The following is a 23,730-nucleotide window of genomic DNA, read 5'->3' as shown; positions in this document are numbered from 1 at the left end:
CAACATGGATTCACCAAGGGCAAATCATGCCTGACTGATCTAGTGGTCCTTTATAATGGACTGAATGCATCAGTGGACAAGAGAAGATCTATGGTTGTCATTTACCTGGACTTCTGTAAGGCCCTTGATTTGGTCCCTCACAACATTCTTGCTGCTACATTGGAGAGAGATGGGTTTGATGGATGAACTATTAGATGGGTAAGGACTTTGTTGGGTGGTCGCATCCAAACAGTGGATGGGCTGTATCCAATGGCTCAATATCCATGTGGAAACCACTAACAAGCAGTGTCCCTCAAGGGTCCATACTGGGACCAATACTATTTAATACCTTCATCAGTGACAGAGATGGTGGGATTGAGTGCACCCTCAACAAGTTTGTGCATGACAAAGCTGAGTGGTACAGTTGATATGCCTGAAGGAAGGTATGTCATCCAGAGAGACCTTGACAGGCTTGAGGAGTGGGCCCATGTGAACCTCATGAAGTTCTGCACAGGACAATCCCCAATATCAGTACAGGCTAGGGGATGAAGGGATTGAGAGCAGCCCTGAGGAGAAGGACTTGGGGGTACTGGTGGACAAAAAATTGGATATGAGCCAGCAACATGCACTTGCATCTCAGAAAGCCAGTCATACCCTGAGCTGCATAAAAAGAAGCGTGGTCAGCAGGTCAAGGGAGGGGATTCTCCCGCTCTGCTCTGCTCTTGTGAGACCCCACCTGCACTACTGCATCCAGCTCTGGAGCCCTCAGCACAGGAAACACATGGACCTGTTGGAGCAGGTCCAGAGGAGGGCCACAAAAATGACCAAAGGGCTGGAACACCTCTCCTATGAAGAAAGGCTCAGAGAGCTGGGTTTGTTCAGCCTGGTGAAGAGAAGGCTGTGGGAAGACCTTATTGTGGCCTTTCAATACTTAAAGGGGGCTTATAAGAAAGACAAGGAAAGACTTTTCATGAGGGCTTGTAGTGATAGGACAAGGAACAACAGTTTTAAATTGAAAGAGGTAGATTTAGATTGGATACAAGGAAGACCTTTCTTATGATGAGTGTGGTGAGACACTGGAACAGGTTGCCCGAGGTTGTAGATGCTCCATCCCTGGAAACATTTAAGGACAGGCTGGATGGGGCTCTGAGCAACCTGATTTAGTGAAAGATGTCCCTGCTCATTGCAGGGGGGTTGGACTAGATGATCTTTAAAGGTCCCTTCCAACTCAAACCATTCTATGATAAGAAGTGCTAGAACACTGTAGTTTGAATTTTTTTTTAAGAAAAAACCGTAAAAGCTGAAGAATATAAAGAAAGAACCACTGAAGAGGGAAAATTGCCAGCTATAGGTAGATGGTCTAGTGAGATGCACTAACTGGCAAACACAAGGAGCAAATGTGTAAAGCTACCAGCAGTGGTTATTTTACAAAGCCTCAAAGGCAAAGGTCAGACACACTTAAAAAGAAAGACAAAATCTCTCGGTGTACTGCTTCTACCAAAGTCTAGCCTAGAATACTTATCTGCATACTATCCAAATGGTAGTAATCTTCTAGTTTAAAACTTCTTTCCCAGGGTTCTTTTGAAGAGAAAGGAAACATCGTAAGACTGCTAAGGAACAAATCTGTGTATTTTCCAGCACAGCCAGGAAAAACTCACAGTCTGTCCAAGGTGTCAACACCAATTCAAGTCAAGTCAGACTGAAGAAATCCCAGATAATGGGTATCCCCTTTGAAAAAGTTTAACAGTGATGACTGAGCATTCCCTAAAGAAACTCACTAGTCTACCTCATCCAATAAATAACAGGCAAAAAAACCCTGCATATTTTTCTGTATCTCTTACCACCGCAGGTTGTTTAGGCATCTGTAATATCCTGTTTTCAGTTACAAAACCAGTATCTTAGGTCAAGGGTTAGTAATAGGTTTGTTTTTTTTTTTTTTTTTAAAGAGGAAAAAAGCAAAAAGGTCTATATATTTTAGCTCAGATAGATAAACAATACCTGGAGTTTTCAACTTTCTTCAATATGCACACAAACTACAAACTGTCATTTTCATGACATGACTTTAATTTTTCACATTTCTGCTTTAACCATGTCATAAGGCAAATGCACTGATTATATCTGCACTATTGGTCATACGAAGACAGGTCTGTTCACCCCTACCAACAGTGCAGGGTTTAGTAGCATATATCATTTCATATTCTCTTCTTTTGCAGGAAGAGTTATCTCATGCTCATAGCAGAAATTTGGATTCTGATGGAAGTAATATACATCGATACCTAGGTCTTATTTCCGTTTTGCATATAAATATTTGAAACATATTTACAAGTATGTCGCTTCTTAGTTTTCTCACTTTCCTAATATAATTTTCTAATAGGTTTAGCCCTACTCTTTTCCTGGGCTGCAGAATTTAGACTTCCATTAAATAATTTAAAAATAACTACCTTATTTTTAACTGTAACTGCTAAATGTATATTGACACATCATAGACATTTTTATCTAATTTACACATACAAAACCTAACTAATGTATGGCCATGCTCAAGGAATAACAATTTTTCTGCAGAGGTAGCCTACATTGTTTATCTGATGAAGATTATTTCCAAAGTAGGCATTCTATCTTTTGGAAAGAACATGGACAGTAGCTTAATATAGACAAAAATACAGTCAGTGCATTTCCTGATTGTGCTTACAACAATCTCATAGAGTATTTAAGACCAATTAATTCTTTGAATTTCTTCTGCCATTATTGTAAAAAAATCTTCCACTTTTCAAAGCATATAAGCTAAGGTAGCTGTGTGTGTGTTTATAGACATATGTGTATATATTTTCAAATTTTAAATACAAAGAACGAATAGGGATGTAAGGACAGTCCAGAGGTAAAAGGTATACTGCTTACAGCATACAGCTCGAATGATGTGCACTATGCATAAGTGAACAAAGCCAAGACAGCTTACCAAAAAATCAGAATCACATGAACAGAAATGAAAAGGGCAGTGTGGTGAGAAAGTTGGCCTCAGGAAAAAGAGCAGTTCAAAATAAGACATACAGCTAAATTGCCAGATGAATTTAGTTTTCAGGGTTACATTTTTAAAGATTATATTTCCGTGTTATGCTTATGTATGAAGGTTTGTAAACAATATCCTGAAATGAATAGAAATGGGAACAGGAACAGAATGAAACAAAGCATACACAGAGGTGCAAATCCCTACACAGATGGCAATATGTGAGTAGTTTAAGCAAAGCAGTTACAAATAAGGAAATAGCGGTCAAAATAAGAGGGAAAGAGCTGTAAGTGAAACTAAAGAGCTTGACTTTGATACAATAAAGGTGGCAATCGGTGTAGGAAGTACAGAATGGTGAGGCTGCACCTCGAATACTGTGTTCAGTTTTGGGCCCCTCTCTACAAGAAGGACATCGAGGTGCTGGAGCGTGTCCAGAGAAGGGCAACGAAGCCGGTGAAGGGTTTGGAGCACAAGTCTCATGCGGAGCGGCTGAGGGAACTGGGGTTGTTTAGCCTGGAAGGAAGGAGGCTGAGGGGAGACCTTATCGCTCTCTACAACTACCTGAAAGGAGGTTGTAGCGAGGTGGGGGTCGGTCTCTTCTCCCTAGTAACAAATGATAGGAGGAGATGAAATGGCCTCAACTTGCACCAGGGTAGGTTTCGGTTGGAGATTAGGAAAAACTTCTTCACTGAAAGGGTAGTCAGGCACTGGAACAGGCTGCCCAGGGAAGTGGCTGAGTTCCAATCCCTGGAGGTATTTAAAAGACATGTAGATCTGGCACTTAGGGACATGGCTTAGTGGCGGACCAGGCAGTTAGGTTTACAGTTGGACTCAATGATCTTAAGGGTCTTTTCCAACCTAAATGATTCTATGATTCTACAATAAATAAATACTCATGTCAGATCAAATGTTGCCACTGTAGAAAATTTTGTATAGTCATCAATATAGTAATAATACATTTCCTTAACACACATATAATTTTAAAAATTAATTCACTACACAGTAGTTGCAGGGAAGAACTAAATGAACTGTAATAATTTTATATGTCCTTTAAAAGTTTAATAAACAATTAGACTTGCAAAATAAGTAGGTATGTAAGTGCAAACTAGTATCTGTAGATTTTTAAATTTCTCATACTACGATTTTTTTAAATAAACACGTTTTAAGATATTGCAAAAAATGTTTAACATGACCAAGAAAAAATAAATAGAATGGATGGTTATTTTTTTGAGTAATCTGAAGAAAGTAAATCACAAATAATGAAAAATTAATTGTGAGAAGTTCATTTACAGAAATTCACATTTTTACTTTTAAGAATACCACAGCAAATGATATTTGCTCCTGTAAAAAACAGTGATTTTTTAGATGATGGCAAATAAACTAGTAAGCAGACTAGTTCTTGTGCAGAGAGCTACATATAAAGGTTCTGAAAAATTGCTTTGGAGTCAGGAGTCTAATACGTATTAATATCTAATACCTATTAGTAGAGCTGCAGTCCAATCTCTCAGTGTTGCTATCACAAACACTTATCACTCCTTACTTTAATACATTTCTAAACTTAGGATAAAATGTCACACTACTTTTTAGATTTGCTGCCACTAACTCCTTCCTGTGCTTGTGGGGAGGATGAGGAGATATGGCATAGTTATTTTTTTAGATGGTCATGCAGAGCCAAATAATAATGCAAATGTTAATTATGCCTTTTTTTCATGGTACAAGCAGCTTTGGCACAAAGTTCCTGATCTTTTTTTTTTTAAAATTATGACATAATGACAGGGTTAAAGTGCATCATTACAGACTGATTCTATCTTTGATATTTATTAAAAGTTTAAATGACATGTCAATTGCAATAGCAGTTCTGGTGACGTGGTCACCTGTCTAGGAACTTAACTGAGACTACGAATTCATTCTGCACAGTTCATTTCGAATGTTATCAGCTGTTCCCCTTTTTCTCTGCTTATGACTGATAACACTAAGATGCTATCAGTTTCTGAATATGTCAAGTAATAGAGCCACCTTACAGTAAATATACTTTTAGAACAGAAATCTATAAAGAATTATGTTATTACTTTCCTGAACATGGAAAACAATTATTATTACCTCTGCATGCTGATCCTTCTATTTTTTAATAGAAACATAATTCAATTTGTATTTCTATTAAAATAATTTAAAAAAGCATACTTTTGAAATCTCCATCCCCAAATGTCAATGGATAGGCTCCTGGCTTTTCAATCTTGTACATTTCCTCTATAAAAAGGATTTTACAATCATTTATTGTGTCTTCTGGGCCTCTGAAAAACAAAAAGAATAAAAAGTACGTTCAACTTAGTTCCTCAGACCTAGATCCTGTACCTAATGAATCTTAAGCAATAAGATAAAGCTAACCAGCATCTTTTTTTCATCGCTGATAGGATACTTTATTTCAATTCACACACAAAATTCAGTCTAGTACTGTGACCTCTAAGAAAACCAAAACACATACTTAAAACTCACATAAAGAAAAGATTACTCCATTACCCTCAGACTACCTGGCAGCTGAGTATGTCCTTATTGACAGCCATCCATAACTTGTAATTCTGCTTCTAAAACCTCAAAATGTTTTTTTGGCCGAACACAGCAGTCCAGACAAAATCATATCCCCTCGAATACAGGACAGCAAACATTATTATAAAAGCATAGTGTCAGAAATGAACCAGAAACATGACTTATAAGACACAATAATAGATACTACTTGGAACCCACAGAGTAAGAAAAGCAATAGAAAGCTTCAAAAGCCCTTCTATGACTTCTAAATGTTTTGGAAACCTAAAACCCAGCCTTGCAAAGACACATACAATACTGAATTACATACTGTGAGTAGTCCTGTTAATGTCAGGTTTCAGCGCAAAATGTGTTCACCGTATCTCAGTGATGAGTAACGAATACTCCATGACTCCACAACACTAATACTGAAAGACTTCTAGAGAAGGATTAGGATATATTAAATGTAGAGTAAAGGTTTTCACCTCCTCTTATTATAATGTCTTTTTATTTACTAAAATTCTAGTTCAAATGTAAACGTAACTAGGAAGAAAAGGCCATAAAAACCACCAACAGTTTTAAAACACTCCCTTTTCTTCCTTTCTCAGGATGATATTGTGCCTTCTTCAGCTGCCTGTTCTCCTACCATTTTCAATTTACTACCTAAACTAGAACTAAGTAGGAATTTTCAGTATAACCCATATTGGAAGTATTAATTACTGAACATAGTCTCACTGATTTCCTTGAATCACATGTGTCATTGCCAATTTCAGAAGGGAGCAGTTCGACAGGAGAGAAAGGAATTTACTAGCTGGAAAGCTGTATTTCTTGCAGGGTGAGACCCAGCCCTTAAAAAAAAAAAAAAAAAAAAAAAAGACAATCTGAATATTTGGGTTTGTTGAACTTCCTTCCTCTTCAAAAGTTAATATAATTCTATTGCACTGCTGCAGTCCCTGTTTTGGTTCTAGAAAAACACTTCAAAATCTGAAACTACACAAGCAACTAAATGATACAGATCACAAATACCATAGCTTGAATTATTAAGATTATAAAGTTTAACATTTTACCAAGACTGTGATGTTTATAGTTAAAATGTCCAGTGAGCATCCTGCAAAACAAGAAATAGAATAGATTTCTTTCTTCTTTCCTATATAGACATCAGATGTGCTAGACATAAGAAAGAAGTAGTAGCACACAGTCAGCCTAATTCCAAGTTACAAAAGAGTGATGATTATACAGTTTTTTGAAGGCTTTATTATGAACGAAAAAACAAACTATTGTATTGGTTACTGTTCGGTATATGAAGGAGGCTGTGCAAGATTCTGCTAAGCAAAGGCAAAGTGCACTGCTCCATTGGAAGTGCCTCTTCAGAAGCAGGGAAATAATGAAAATGAAAAACTGTAAAGATAATGATTAAATATTGCCACACTGGAAAATGTTTTCCAGGTGAAGAACGCCACTAAGTTAAAATGCTATGTTTCTTTCAAATATTTAGAGCGTAGAAAGGCCTGAGAATATGTCTGAATCAGGTCATCAAGTCTTCCAAGCCCTATTTGTAGGATACCTGTAAGAAACAATCACAGAGATGACTTGAAAATCCTTTTGAAGAAAGTCAGCAAGGTGGCATACCCCTACAAAAAGATCGAGGCTGCAAAACTAAATCAAACTATAGACAGGTAGGGAAACAAGATGTTAGGTCCGTATTAACTACGGATAACTGCAATAACAGAACACCTCCAGAAACACCAGGCTTCAGTCTGGGATCTGTTGCTCCCCGGTCTACCTCCTTGTCTACACCCACCACATCCCTTGCCCACAACTTCCCTTGTGCTGACTCCAGTTCTTGGACTCTGCCACATGCTGGCTTAACTAAGGCAGAAAAAAAATAAGCCAGGGAAAAAACCACAGGCAACAAAACACTTTTTGGTGGCCCTGAGCACTGCCATGTTTAGGTGTCCATGGAACTGGAGTTGAGAAGACTCTGATAGTGTCTTGATTCACTATAATTGACTTTTAAGTGTACCAACAGCTGTTTACTTTGGCATCTGTATTTATTTTGACCTTTCTTTGCAGTTTTTGGACGTAATAAAACATTCCCCATTGTTGGTCATATGCATAAACAGCAAATGCTAGCAAATTTCAAAGATTTGGAATATTTCAACAGAACATACAAATGCTACACCAATGCAAATACATCCATCAGATAGACAACAGTTTGTTTTCCTGACCAGGAAAATCATATATTTAAGATAATCTTCATTCGCACACTAGGGGGCAATACTAAAAAGCAGTTCTGGCCATGGTGGTTAGCACACCTCAGATTTATTTAGGTTTCCATATAGAGCAGTGAACACAGAAGTCTGATTTTCTGCACCTCAGTCTGCATAAGACCGCATGGTCTAACTACCCACACTAGAATGCTGGACACCAGCTTCTATTACAACAAAGTATGCCTCTGACAACATAAGATTATGCAGACAGTCTGTCTCTTCTCCCAAGTAACAAGTGATAGGACGAGAGGAAATGCCCTCAACTTCTGCCAGGGGTGGTTTAGGTTGGAGATTAGGAAACATTTCTTCACTGAAAGGGTGGTCAGGCACTGGAACAGGCTGCCCAGGGAAGTGGTTGAGTCCCCATCCCTGGAGGTATTTAAAAGATGTGTAGATGTGGTGCTTAGGGACACGGTTTAGTGGTGAACTTGGCAGTGTTAGGTTAACAGTTGTACTTGATGACCTTAAAGGTCTTTTCCAACCTAAACGATTCTATGATTCTAAATTCCTCCAGCTGTTACCAAATCTGCAGCTCTACGTAAGGCACAATTTCCACGTTTGGTTTAAAGTGAACTATTTAACTAGAAAATTGCCCCTGAAACAGACAGAAGAGTACTTATAAGAATGACTACCCCTCTAAAATGACTGTGGATGCCAGTACACCTCTGCAGGGAAGGTGAGAGTGGAAGCTTCTCTCTTCTGCAGTAGCATGCAAAGATACTGTGAATTATCTATAACACATACCCATTAATTCACAGTCATAAAAGCACAATACATGCAAATGTAGAGAGGACAAATTGTAAACATAATCTCTGGCAGGAAAACCAAATGAACAAATACAGACTGAGCTTCTCAAAGCATCAAGGTTTCCCTGCTTATATTCTGTACCTTAGAGTCTTTTCATAACTACCCTATACTTTTTGTTAGTCCTAGATTATTTAAAGTTAAAAACAAAACAAATCTCCTGACACTCTTTAATGCTATAAATCTAGTTATGTTATGACCTTCCTTAGCTATACCACTGCTTGCCTGCCTATCCAGCTTGATTCCTCTATGACTTATTTCTAACATAACTCAAAAGCAATGAATCCATTTTAAAACCAAAATACACAATTAAGCCCTTTTTCACCTAAGTAATGTGAAATTTTATATTCGTATAAAAATACATGTATTGGTTTGTATATCTGTATGCCTACAAAGCAAAAGATAAAACATAAACAAGCACACCTTAAACTTCAAGCACATTTGTATGGAAAAGTTGAAATAGTCACAGAAGTTGAGTAATACGTTGGGTATTAGAAAGCATACAACTACATGTGCATTTACAGAAAATCTGAAGCATAATTTATTAAGTAAGTTAAAATCTTGTCAAGAAACAATAGTGGCAGTCTCAACGTAGCTGCTACAAACATGACTCGAAGTCCAGTACGCTTCAGAAAAAATTCAGCATATTTGCAGAACGTATTTTTCCCCAGTTCTTGCATCTTGCAAATCTTCAGTGTGTGTGTTCTAAATACACTGATACCTATTATGAGCAAAACTGCATCTAGGAAAAACTTGCAACATTTCCTCCCCTCTCTCTACCCTGCTTTATTCTTTAGAGCTGTTTAACTTTAGTTTACCCCCTTTTTTACTGCATTTTCTCCAGAAATTTAGAAAGCAGTTGTTTAAAAAAAAACCCAAAACTTTTCATCACATGTAATTCTCTGCAGGTAGTCTTTAGACAAGAAGGAAGGTGGCAAAATACCATAAAACTGTACTCACAAAACTACAGACACTTGTGTTACTGCTACCTGTATCTTTCAGGAACAAGTCAAACCTGAGGTCAGTAGAATATTTATTAGGAGCAAATTCCACTGGTGTCCATTTAAACTATTAAAATGACTTTTAACTACACTGATTACCACATTGTTTTCTTGAAAGATACCATGAAAAGATTTATAAATTGGTTCAATGGTGTTAGTGTTCCAAAAGGCACCACAGCAAAAAGTTTTTGTGAAGTATGCAGAAGCATGGATTTTTATCATCAACTTTATTACAAAAAATGACGTGTATATTATCTCACAACCTCAAAGTGTTGAAGTGCAACATACTTTTTTTATATAACTAGTTAAATAAAAAAAAAAATCCTCTAATACTAGAAAACAGAGAACTCTTAAAATAAAAAAAAGTAAATTCAGTTGCGTAAGGTAACAACTCATAAAAGCATGTTTTCCTCTCATAGCACTGCAATCCTACTGACATAAGCAATACTATTCCCATATCTAGATGGACCTGATAAAATAGACTGAACTAATAACTTCTGTATCGCATACTAGGTCATGGTAGACATTCATTCTCTTTTGGGCATCTCCTGTATTTTTCCTTTGGGATAAGGGCACTCAGAAAGCAACTTTCAGACAAAGGTTTTCCTAAAAGATATCCAGTATTTGAACCAGAGAAAACATTTTATTTTCTGCTATGAGTTACATAAGGAGCAAGCAAATACTATCAAGTAACTTTACAAAGCTGGTATGTTCCAAGAAACGCGACAGCTGCACATCCAGAACTACAGAGGAAGATCACCTACCATCGCGACAAATGATGGCTAATAATAAATGGTTAAGCCTTACCAAAGCTAAAAACCTCTCCTCAGCTAGTTGCTCTTAAAAGACTAATTCTTCTGACACATTATACATACAATAGCTTTAATAATCACCAGGCTACACACCATTTATCTTAAAAATTATGGTTATCTAATAGATTGCGGTTATATTATTCTGTCAAATAAACACAAGAAATATCACCTTTCTTCATTTCTTCACCTAACCATACCAAAAACGAGATTAAAAAAAAAAAATCTTCAGTTATATATTACACACAATAAACGGGACTGCATATGTATGTCATGTACGTACACTAAATCCTTTAAACAAATTAAATCCCAAACCAGAACCAGACCTTTCAATACAACAGAATTCCTAATACAAGCTTTCCTTTTAGATAGGTTAGCCATAGCCAGATAGAAACGTTCAACTGAACCTTCTTATACCTGTACTTTTTTCCCCTACACTTCTATTTTTTAAACCTTCAGGTTGCAAAACACTCTAGACACATGTAATCACAGTTGACTACAAGTATTACGACTGGGCATTATCCTGGATATTTCAAAGGTCAACCTTCAAGAAAATAAAAGCTGCTAGATGACAATTACCACACTGTGAAAACTCTATGAGTTCTTATAGTTTGAGAGATTCACTTATAATTGCCAGAGCTCTCTCTGGAATTTTCTGGTTTTAACATTTTACCATATTGAAATTAGAAGAAAAATATTTCAATAGGCACTAAGAGTCAAAATACAATGCTGAATAAAAACAGGGGAAAATTTACTATTAAAAAAATACACACAAAGGTTATATTCATGCAAAGAATCATAAGGAAAAATGTCTAATAACCATTTATCTTCAGGCTTCCTAAAAGCAAAACCTTATTCACACTAGGTCATGTCTACCACAGACAATTAATTCATTTGCCAGCTTCTATGGTTACTGTCAAAGGGTATTGTCCAGGTCAGCAGAGAAGCAGCCACAATCAGAGTAAAACCTAACAGAATATAATGTTGGCTACGCTCTCCAAATGTATTAATTCAGTTAACAAACAATATAAAAATCAAAACAGGACCAAATTTACTAGCATTTTCAGTATCTATCTTTTCATATGCACTACTTTGTTTACACCCCATTTACGGTCAATCAGCCTCTATTCTGCTTTTGCAAATCTTTCAGCCAGCAACTCTTCATTTTCTCCCACATCATTGAACAACAGTTGGATAACTTCTTCAGAAATATGCAAACAATCTTATCAATATTACCACTCAAAATGCTTGTTAGAACTTTTACAATCATCACCTGAGAAGCAGTTGAGCCACTAGAGTTCACGTCTAGTGTATGCATTAACAGCATTTCATTGTGTCTTTACACTTTGTGCTTTCACATTTAACAGCTGCATGAACTTGCATCCTGACTTACTCAATACACACTTCTTGAAATGAGGACTGTTTTTTAAAAACACTTTTCTTTGCCTTTGGAGCAAGAGAAATTGTGAACTCCTGAACTGAGCTCATGAACAATTGTTTACCAACTTTTATTATAAAAATATTAAATTATAAATACGTTAAAATCATTAGGCATCATTAATCATATGTTAAAATCATCATTGACAAACAGAACTAGGTCGTGACGTTCACTTCAATAGATTCAGTCTAAGTCACGATCAGCCAAAAGAATGGTTTGAAATTAAATACATGTTAACAGCATGCATATTTCAAAAGATGTTAAATGGAAAATATTTCAGTCTGATATAAAATATTGCAATGTGAAAATTACTACTGGTTGCTTTACTTTTAAACATTAATTATAACTTAGGCTAAACTGTAGTTTCAACAAACTGCAAACACACATTGTCTACGCAGAATGAAACAAAGGCTAAAACATACCCATAAAACAATTACAACCCTCACCAAACTTGACTGGAGATTTGATTTTAAACAGGCTTGTTTTAAAGGTAACTTACAAAATCTCCCCACATGAAGACAGCATATTATGTTGATAATTTGACCAAATTCTGCTGGGCTGCATTGAATTACAGAGGTAGAGGTTCTTTTATTTTGTATTGTATGCAAGCAGAAAAACAGACAATATTTTCAAGACTTTTTCAGAATGTTCCACACCCATTTGGTTTATAATGAAAATACAAATGCACAGGTACAAAATGGGACAGTATTAGCTGTGCTTTTAATTCAACTTTATTTAATTTTATTACACAAGCCACTATAATGACAAAGACACCAGACAACTCTGCAGGTATGCAAAGATTTTATAACTATATATATAGCGCTAAGATTAAAAAAAAAAAAAAAAAGAGGATTTAAAACCCCCCTAATGCCAAGATACTTTGAAGCCCTGACTATCAAAAACATCATAATCTAATATGAATTGTTAAGGCCTTTATAAACCAACCAAACAAAACAAAACACACATACAACTCCCAAACGTACAAATTCACATTGTGGATGCACACACAAGCCAGCCAGGATATCACTTTTTTTAATCTCAGGAGCAGGCATAATGCTTAATGCGTTTACAAAACGATATATTATGGTTCATGATGCCAGACTCTGGAAGCAGAGATTTGGACACAGGGACTATCCCTTTTTCCTTAGCCTGGGATCTGTAAAGAAGACAAGTATCAGAAAAGCAAGCATAAACTTAGTACCTGGTGAGAGGGGAAAGCCCTGGCCTGAGAGAATAGCAGGTCGCACTGTCAGATCCGAATAATCTATTTACCACAGTAGCCCAGGAGCAAGACCCTGCCCTATGCCACGAAATCCAGTGAGGAGACAGAGCCACAGGCAGCGAAGGAAGATGGATGGCACCCACTCAGCAGCGCCATCCCCCGAGACCCGCCGCGCGTGGCAGCGCGGCCGCACGCGGACCTGTCCGTGGTACTGCCGGAAAGGCGCCGGGGCCAACGGCCGGGGGCCGCGACCCGCAACCAGGGCCGCCGCGCCCGTCTTCACCTCGGTTCAGTTTGTGGCTGGCACTACCACAAGGCTAAATGGGCACCCACAGTTTCCAAATCCAGGCTCAAACATGCAGACGTTAACACCTACTTGATCAAATGTCCACAAAGAACCAGATAGAAAGAGCTGGTTGAAGGCCCACAAAGATGGAACCCCAGGCTTCATACATGAAAAACAAAGCTACAGCAACTGTGCTTGGCATCACAGGGTATGGTCTAAGCTCAGTCCATTTCTTTATGTGTTTGTGGACTGAATTGCAAGACTCACAACAATGCAGAGAGTCTGCTCAAGACATCATTCCAGGGGTTTGGACTAGTCAATAAGCTCTTTTATGCTAGGAAGAGGCAGAGATACGAACAGGTGATTCTTACTAGAAGAGGTTAAAAGCTTCTATCCAGATTTTACATGATGTTACAATTCTGAGAGCAGATGCAGCACACATACTCATCGTGGCTTAGATATAGTTACAGGAGACCAATCTGTGTACCCAGCCGGATTAAGTGAGAATCGCCATTCAAAAACAAAGACATGAGAAGAAGCACCTCCCTTCATAACAAAAACTCAGACAGATCGTGCCAGGATGGAAAGCCCTTCCAGAAAACAAAGAATAGCATAGGAAGAGTCTTGAAAACACAGAAACATGGTGAGTACTCTGTACAATAATAAAAATAAGACTAAGTGAATAAATAAATAAATAAATTTAAAGTGCTTTAAAACCAAACATTCCCCCCCGCAAAAAAAACAAGAAAGAAAAAGATCTGAAGGTATCCACCATAAAATAGTAAATATGAAGACATTTCCCATAGAATGCTTTGAATCAAATCAAAGGCAAATGAGAATTGCTCGCAAACAAGGCCAAAACCCATTTCTAGCCTAAAAAGTTAGTAACAAATGGATTACCACATCTCGAATGTACATGGCAGCATTGCTTTAACGAAAAAGCTTGGCATCCAGGGATGCTCCTGCTCAGAACGGGATTAATCTCATCTCACCAAGAATTCCTGAAAGTCAGAAAGTACACGGTGACCTACAGAGAGAAGTCCTAATTAATTTGGCATTTAGAGGGCAGTTACTCATTTTGGAATATCTTCATTCCTTATATCGCCCAATTCTCTTCTCCAATCAAATACCTGTGCCATGATGTCCAATTCCATTAGTGCATGAGATTAAACACTCCATTTAAGTGCCCAATGGCTATTGCATAACGATTAATACAGCCTTTCTAAGTCTTGTGCGTATGTTTGGAATCTGTGATGATTCCATTATTATTCATTTTTATGTAGATATATACAAATGTTCATAGACTTTTGGGTAAAACTGATGGAGAGATTGCTCAACAAAAAAGTGAGGAAACTGTGGATGGGGTAGGCAAGCAAAGGGCCAGGCAAGTGAAGGGCGTGGTGTGATCAGAAGAGAAGGAACATAGCAATCAACCAAAAAAAAGCAGAAGTGCAATCACTTGAAGTGTAGGTATGTGAAGAAGTGCCAGCAGAAAAGCCTTATGGAGAAAGCTCTGATCTTTTCTGGGGAATCAGAACACTTTGGCGCCTCCGTGAAACACCTATACACCAATGCATACCTCATGGGGAACAAACGAAGAATTACAGAAGTCTGTGTAATTACTGCAGGTCCATGACCTCACTGGGATCATGGAGACATGGTGGGATAGCTCACATGACTGGAGCGCTGTGACAAATGGATATGGGCTCTTCAGGAAGGGCAGGCTAGAAAGGCAAGGAGGAAGAGTTGTCCTTTATGTGAGGACATGTCAGGAGCCAGTCAAGCGCTTACAGGTCAAGATTAGTAGACAGAACAAGATGGATGATGCTGTAGTAGGTGCCTGCTATAGACCTCCTAATCAGGGAGAAGTATATGAAGCCTTCTTCAGATGACTGGAAGAAGCTTCATGTTTACAGGCCCTGGTTCTCACAGGGAACTTGGAGCGCCCTCTTATCAGCTGCAAGGACAACAGAGCAGAACACAACCAACCTAGGAACTTTCTGGAGTACAGTGATAACTTCCTGACACAGGTGATGAAGGAGAGGTGCACTGCTAGACCTGATACTTACAAAGCAGGAAGAACTAGTCATAGGACATTAAAGTCAGGGCAGTTTGGCTGCAATGATGATGAGATGATGGAGTTCAGGACCCTTAGAGGAGGGAGCAAGGTAAAAAGCAAGACAACCCTGGATTTGAGGACAGGAGATTGTAATCTCTCCAGAGATCTGCTTGGAAAAATCTCACAGGGTACAACCCTGGAGAGAAGAAGGGTCCAGCAGAGCTGATTGATATTCAAGGATCACTTCCTCCAAGCTCAAGAAAGGTCTATCACCATGTGCAGGAAATCAAAGGCAGCAGGAAGCCTGCATGGATGAGCAAGGAGCTTGCAGACCAAAGTCAGACATAAAAAGGAAGTGTGTAGGAGATGGAAGCAGGGGCAGTTGACCCAGGGGGGACTATGGAGTTCCTGTCCAATTGTGTAGGCATAGGATGGGAAAGCCACAGTCTACCTTGATTTGAATCTGGCAAGAGATGTGAAGGGCAACAAGGAAGGATTCCACAACTATAAAAACAGGAAAGGTAAACCAGAGAAAATGTGGGCCCACTGCTAAACAGAGCAGGGTCCCTGATGGCAATAAACACAGACAAGGCCAAGGTACTCAGCACCTTCTTTGCCTCAGTGTTTACTGGTAAGACCAACATTCAGGAATCCCAGGCCCCTGAGACCAGAGGGAATGTTTGGAGTAAGGAAGACTTAGCCTCTGTGGAGGACAATTAGGTTATGGAGCGCTTAAACTGGACATATATAAGTCTATGGGGCCTAACAGGTTGTACCCATGAACACTGATGGGGCCACCTGGGTCTGAGCAAGGCTACTCTTAGCCATCTTTGAAAGGTCATGACACCCGGGACACCTTCCCAAGAACCAGAAGAGAGCAAATGTCACTCCTGTGTTCAAGAAGGAAGATCTGCTGACAGATCGGTCATCCTCAACTCAATCCCTGGGAAGGTGACAGAGCAAATAATCATAGAATCACAGAATGCTTTGGGATAGAAGGGACCTTTAAAGGTCATCTAGTCCAACCCTCCTCTACCACCTCTCTGGGTAACCCGTTCTAGTGTTTCACCATCCTCATCGTGAAAAATTTTTCCCTTCTGTTTAGTCTAAATCTACCCTCCCTAGTTTAAAACCATTACCCCTTGTCCTGTTGCAGCAGGCCTTGCTAAAAAGGCTATCCTCATCTTTCTTGTAGGCCCCCTTTAAGTATTGAAAGGCTGCAATAAGGTCTCCCCACAGCCTTCTCTTCTCCAGGCTGAACAACCCCAGCTCCTTCAGCCTTTCCTCATAGGAGAGGTGTTCCAATAATCCTGGAAATAATTCCCAGATAAGAGGACAAGGTGATTGCGAATTGTGAGCATGGACTTACAAAGGGCAACTCATGCTTAACAACCCTGACAGTCTTCTACAATGAAGTGACTTGCTTGGAAGATGACAGGAAAGCAGCAGATGTTCACATCCACTTTAGTAAGGCCTTTCATACTGTCTCCCATAACATCTTCATGTATAAGATGACAAAAGTATGGGTTAGATAAGCATACAGTAAGGAGGACTGAAAACTGGCTGAATCCACAGGATTGTGACCAATGGCATGAAGTCCAGTTGGAGGCAAGTCAGAAGCACCCCAGGGGCTGACCCTGGGGCCAGTACTGTTTAACATTCTCATTAATGACCTGAATTATGGGAACAGAGTAGACTCTCAGCAACTTCACAGATGATATAAAACGAGGAGTACCAATATACCAGATGTGTGCGCCACCCTTCAGAGTGACCTGGAGAGGTGGACAGAGAGGAATTTCATTACGTTCAACAAAGAGAAATGCGAAGTCCTGCACATAAGGAGTACCCCATGCACCAGTACATGCTGAGTGCCAACTGGCTGGAGAGCAGCTTGGTAGAGAAAGACAAAGGAGTCTGAGGAATACAAATCAAGAGCTTGAGGAACTCATAAACAACAAGCTGACCATAAACCAGCAATGTGCCCTTGTAAGCAAAGAAGGTCAACAGCCTCCTGGACTGCATTAAGAGGAACATTGCCAGCAGGCAGAGGGAAGGTGAGCATTCCTCACTAGTCGGCACTGGTGAGGCCAGGTCTGGGCTCCCCAGGGTAAGACAGACATGGGTAAGACAGACATGGGCTTACAGGATTAGTTCTAGAAAAGGGCCACAAAAATTATTAAGGGACTGGAACATCTTTGATATGGGGGTGTTAAGCCTGGAGAAGAGAAGGCTTGTGGGTGGAGGGCTCTTATCCATGTGTATAAACAGGGAGCCAGACTCCTCTCACTAGTACCTACTGCCAGGACAAGAAGTAACACGCACAAAGAGAAACACATGAAATTCCCTCTGACCACACAAAATAACTTTTTTACAGTGATTGTCCAGACAGGTTGTCGAGTTTTCACCCATAGAAGTATTCAAAACCCAACTGGACATAGTTCCAGGCAATCTGCTCTAGCTGACCCTGCTTGAGCAATCTTAAGACTTCTTCTCCATCTTCAATGATTCTCTTAAATATATACACGTATTTCAACACCACTCCTTTTTTATCTCTTTTATTTTCATAATGCTTTTCCTAATATTGTGCTGACCACCATTTTTCCCCCCCACACTCTTTGCCTTTTTGCACTTAAGTTTGTTTCCTTCTGTTCCTCCTCTTCTGTTTGGACTTACTTTCCTCAGTGGAAACAAACTAAGCTTCAAAACACTTCTGAAAATCATCCCCTAGAAAGCAAGTCAAAAGACTCTGTGGTTCTAAGTCTGCATGTTTATTAGAGAAAGGATAGTGTTACAAATACTGAAGATATAGTTTATGTTCTGAGAAAACAAACAAAAACCTCAAGATCCAAGTCAGCCCATTCTTCACCTTCGAAAGATACTTTTATCTTACGGTAATTATGAAATGGTTATGAAACGCAAAACATTCCAACTTTTAACGCTTAGTTGGCGTTGTTTTTTGTTAAAGCAATTAATGCTTTAACACATAACAATTAAGTAATTGAAAAGTTAAGCTCTTGAATGCAATCCAAAGAACCAATTTTCTCCCCCTCTCGTCACAATTTATGTCCATCATCTCTGGTCTGCCTGCCACGTACCACTGTGTTCCCAGAACCATCTCAGCAGCCCTTTGCTGAATTCATTCTAGTTTATGTGTCTCTCTTGTGCATTGAGGTATGGGGTGTGTGTCTGTGGGTAGGTGGAATCTGGAATGCTCGATGCAGTCTAATTAGTGCTTAGTAAAGGAGAATAAATCACTTTCCCCAGTCTTCTGGTTAGACTTATTTTCATACAGCCTAAATACTATTAGCCTTCATTGCATACCGCTGGCTCATGTTCAGCTTGCTGTCTACCAAGACCCTTCTCATCAGAGGTCCTTCAGGTCCTTCTCATCAGAGCTACTTCGCAGCCAGTACTGCTGCAAGGGGCTCTTGCCTTCCCAGGTGCAAGATAACTCTGCATTTATCCTTGTTGAATTTCATGAGGCTCCTGTCAGCCCATTCCTCCTTCCTGTTCAGGTTCCTCTGACTGGCAGCACTACCCTTGAGTTTCCATCAATTTGGTGTCTCTGCAAACTTGATGAGAGTGCACTGCATTGCCACTACCATGCTGTTGCTTAAGATATTGAACAGTACAGGTCGCAGGATACACCCCTGCAGTTCCATGCTTGTTATCACTTTCCAAGTAGTGTACAAGTCATTAACCACTATCCTCTGAGCCTGATCATTCAATCTTATCTTTTTTTAAACCTGTCTGGTTGCTCATCCACCCAGATCACAACATCCTAATTGGGATAGAATATTATGGGACACAGACAAAAGACCTGCTACAAGTTGAAGTGAACAACATTAGTTTCTCTCCCCTTGGCCACAGAGCTAATCATTTTATTGTAGAAGGCAGCCAGGCTTGCATGGCATGATTTGCTTTTGGAAAAAAAATTCACCCTAGCTATTCCAAATCATCTTCACATGGCCAGCACTTCCAAGAAGACTGTCCTATGGTTTTCCTCAAACTGAAATAAGGCTGACTGGCCTTCTTTGAAGACGGATGCAACATCTGCCCTTCTCCAGTTGTCAGGGACCTCCCTGATCTCCACAACTTTTCAAATGTAGTAAAGAGGAGCATCACTACAGCAACAGTCAGTTCCTTGGCATACCTGGATGCAACCCATCTGGTCCCATGAACTTGCATTGGTCAAGTTCCTGCAAGCACTTCTTGACTCAGTCCTCATTCACTGCTGAGGATTCTCCTTGAATGCCTTCACTAGGTGCAGCTACCGAAGAGAGCTTGTTAGTGAAGACTAAGGCAATGAAGGCAGCGTCTATTGATACCGAATCATCTGTCTTTTTCATCAATAGATCTGTATTTTCCTTGTTCAGCCTTCTACTGCCAAAGCAGTGGTAAAAGCTCTCTGCATTGCCCTTGATGTCTCTTACAAGTGTCAACTCTAGATGAGCTTTGGTTCTCTTAACACCACCCTTATATATTCAGAATTTCTCCCTTTTACATTGCTCCTGTTTCCAAGTCCTGTATACTGACTTTTTACACTGGAGCAAAGTCATGAGTTTCCTGTTCAGCCTTGCCAGTCCCCCATACATCTATTAGTTTCTTCAGTATCAGGATGAACAGTCTTTGCATTTGGAGAAGGTTGTTCTTAAGCACTGTCAGCTCTGCTGAGCTCCTTTACCCTCCACATTTGCCTCCTATGGGATCCCATCAACCAGTTCCTTGAATGAAACTGAAGTCTCTCTACTAAGTTCCAGAGTCTATGCTCTGCTACTCTCCTTCCTCAGTTCCATCAGGATCTTGGTATATACTACTTCACAGTCAGTATAGCCAAGGCTACCATTTATCATCTGTTGATAATAAACAGCGGATCCAGCTGTGTATCACCCTATTGACCTATCCAGTACCTGTATTAAGAAGTTATCCCTGACATCTTCCAGAGAGCTTCTTGATTGCTTGCGTTCCAGTGTTATCCTGGCAGCGGACGTCAGGGAATTTGAGTCCTCCATGAAAATCAGTTCCTGTGATTCAGAGACTTTTAAAGAAGGATTTGTCCTCTTCCTCACCTGACCAGGTGAACTACTACCACGATATCATCCTTTTTGGCTTCTCCCATCCTCATCCACAAGCTCTCAACCAGACTGTTGTCATCCCACTGAACAGCTCCCTACATCCAAACTTCTTCATGTCATGGCAGCCTTGCCCTCTTTATCTTTGCATTTCCCGTTAAGTTTGTTTCCATCAGTCTCTCACTCCAGTCATGCGAGCTGTTCCATCGTGTCTCCACTATACCAACAATGTCACAGTTCTGTAACTATACACAGAACTAATTCCTCCTGCTTGTTTCCCAGGCTGTATGTATTTGTATACATGCACTTGACATGGTTATCCCTCTTTTACCAATCCCAAGATCCCTCTTGTTCCCACCAACCTGTACCCCTTGCTTTCCATGCACATGCCAATACCTCCCTTAACCATGGGTCATAATGTCCCTTCACCACCAAAGGCTCTACTCACCCGGCTAGCCAGCCTGTTGGCATAGATGCTCCTGTCCCACTTGAGGATCAAGGACTTTCAGGAACAGATGGGAACCCAATTATGGGTCCCATGGTATTAAAAGACAAATGCCTGTTGACACAAGCTGTGCAGTTAACCAGGTTTTGATCCACAGGATTTGCCTGCTCCTCTCCCTTGGGAGTATTTGTCCTCCAAAGTCTTACCCTTTCACCAGCAGGACTGAGCTGCTCTTATATAACCAGGCTACTTAGCTCGAGAGGTAACACTATCTCTAGGAAGGCAGACTTGCTTTGCAACTCAAATTCTAAAATTTCAAGAAAAAAGAACAGCACGTTCACAGTCCAAAAGACTCAACATGAATTATAAGCACGTAGTCTACCTTCCCTCCATTTTGGGAAAGCAAACTGAAACACTTAAATACCAGTTTCTCCATATTGCCAGTTAAGAACAGGCAATGTGCAAAGAAATGGCACAAAGGACAAATAAATTACTTTTTATGCTCCCTCTTTAAGAATCGGGAAGATGGAAGTATCAAAAGACACAATATTTCTTCCATGTAAGAGAAATAATTATAAGTAAGCAATCTTAAAACTGTAATCCTTCCACTCCTCTCTGCACAATGGAACGTCCTGAAGATTTGTACTCTTCAGCAGAAAAACAAAGCACGTGGAGGAATAGCTATGATCTGTGTAGAACCTGGCCATCATAACTATTCAGGGAGTGTTTGTAAAATGGAAATTTTTGTCTGAAGAGAAAGAAGGGAAAGCAGGAAGAGGAAACAGGAAAAGGCTATCTGTAATAGCGAGTCAGCCAAATACCCTTCAAAATGTACTCTTTCGGTTCTTTCTAAACTTTCTAGTTTTGATTTCATAGGTGCTGAACCAAGGTACAATACCTCATTTATGACCTTGATGGAGAGGACAATTACCACAGCAAGTGGTTAAAGGATTCACTCTGTTCATGCTCTCCTCATGAACTATTCTCAGTCAGATGTTGTTCTTCTGTCTCTCACATTTGACCAAAACAACACATGCTGGACACCAACCTTTCTCCAGTCCCAGTGAACCAACCTCTCTCCAGTCCCAGTAGGTGACAGTGTGTTCCAGTACCTTCTGGGAAGTCTGTCCTGCACCCCAGACTCCTTTTTTGCCTAAGAGGAGGCACTGTATGCTACTCAAAAGTCTCTTCAATAATGTTCTGTCCTCATGTCCATTATATCTTTTAATTCTTGATTTTTTCCTCAAGAATGAAATCACAACTGAAGCAAGATCAAAAACCTAATCTGGAATTTAGAAATAAGCAGTTTGATTTCCAGTAAGCTTCACTTCTTGTGTTCAAACAGATAATTCTTTTCACACACACACCCCCCACCCCAAACATGAGTTCTTATGTCCAACAGGATAATTACGTGGGACCCAAAACACTCTTCCTGTTGTTAAGAGTCATTCCTGTTATGAATTGCGAGATTATTACCTAAGGCTGTGTATCACAAAAAGAGCCATCTCCAGCTGTAGAGACTAGGGAAAAGCAGTCCACAGAAGTGCCTAAGAAGTACTAGGCATCACCTCTACAGAATCACCATGAAAAATCCCAGCAGGCTTCTTGGACAATCAGAATGTATCTTGATTTGAAACAGTTGCGTTGATTCAAAAGGATGTCTCTTCTTCAAAGTAGGTGACCAGCTCCACTGAAGTCATAAGGAGAAGAGGAAAGAGGGAGACACAAATTCACCCTTTCAGAAGTTTTGTTGCCTAGAAGAAATATGCCATTTTTATGTCTGTACAAGAAAGCTGCAGGCAAGTTCTTCAGCAATTAGAATCCTTATTATTAGGATACCTGCTGATACAGCATGAAAGCTATTTTAAAAAATGTCTCCAAGTAAATCTTGTTAATACTCCACATATCAGCAAAACAATGTCCTCCCAGGCCAACCAGCAACAGTCAAAGATGCTACATTAAAACAAATAAACTGGGAAGTTATTTTGGGTAGAAAATTATACCACAAAATTATACAAGCATCAGTAAGGGATAAACCATGTAGACAGAAATTCCAGGCCTAAAGAAGAAACACAATATGAAAACTACACTATTGGGCACCTACAAATTATGACAACAACGGCTGTGACGTACTGTTTATCACAATACATACTGAGAGGAATAGGAAGTATGGTACTGTTCTTCTTCTGTGTCAAAACAAGGTACAACTGCCAATAACTTTTGGACCAGCTAGACAGAAATCCACAGAAACACAAGAACTCTTGAAATCATGCACAACAACGTGCAGACTTGTTTCACTGTTATTTCACTATTCTGTAATGTGGTTAAATTCTGTACCTTTGCAAAGCTATAACAACAAATATTATGTATGACTTCAAAAATCAGAAGTTAAACATAAATGGAAAAACTTGTTTGAAAGTAGTAAAAGGAGCAGCTAGAAGTAAAATCTGTACAGGTAGCATAAAGACCGTGTAAAAACATCATACTGTCTTCTGAGAACAAAAACATGCCAGACATGAATAAAAAGCGTCTAAAAGAAGATAAACATGAATGTATTGTACCAACAAAGAAAAAAAGAATAAAAGTAGAAACTGTGTTCAAATGAGGAAGATAGATAGGCCCCAGATCTGGCAGGTTACACAGAAAAACACAATATGCATATTTAAAAATTAGAGAGATTGATCTGAAAACTAAACAATCCTTCCTTTTTGGGAGCAGGAAGCCTGACACAAAAACCTGCAGAACTAAAAGACGATGAATATAAAACTGAAAATTTAGGACCCTTTCTACTACTTTCCATTACCGCTGCTTCGGTAAAGACCTC

The 23,730-nt window shown here is 39.5% G+C and overlaps 1 protein-coding gene across 3 annotated transcripts in view; it reads right to left on the bottom strand.

Annotated features, from left to right (window-relative positions):
* Positions 1–23,730, bottom strand: part of UHRF2 (ubiquitin like with PHD and ring finger domains 2) — a 93,890-nt gene that overhangs the window by 30,472 nt on the left and 39,688 nt on the right. For all 3 annotated transcript variants that reach the window (XM_082336437.1, XM_082336438.1, XM_082336439.1), the window contains exon 5: positions 5,162–5,271. In XM_082336437.1, coding sequence (XP_082192563.1) covers positions 5,162–5,271 — 110 coding nt within the window. The remainder of the gene's footprint in view (positions 1–5,161; positions 5,272–23,730) is intronic.

Source organism: Platalea leucorodia (assembly GCF_965183815.1).
Source record: "Platalea leucorodia genome assembly, chromosome: Z".
NCBI lineage: Eukaryota > Metazoa > Chordata > Aves > Pelecaniformes > Threskiornithidae > Platalea > Platalea leucorodia.
This window is presented reverse-complemented; position numbering and strand designations above follow the sequence as displayed.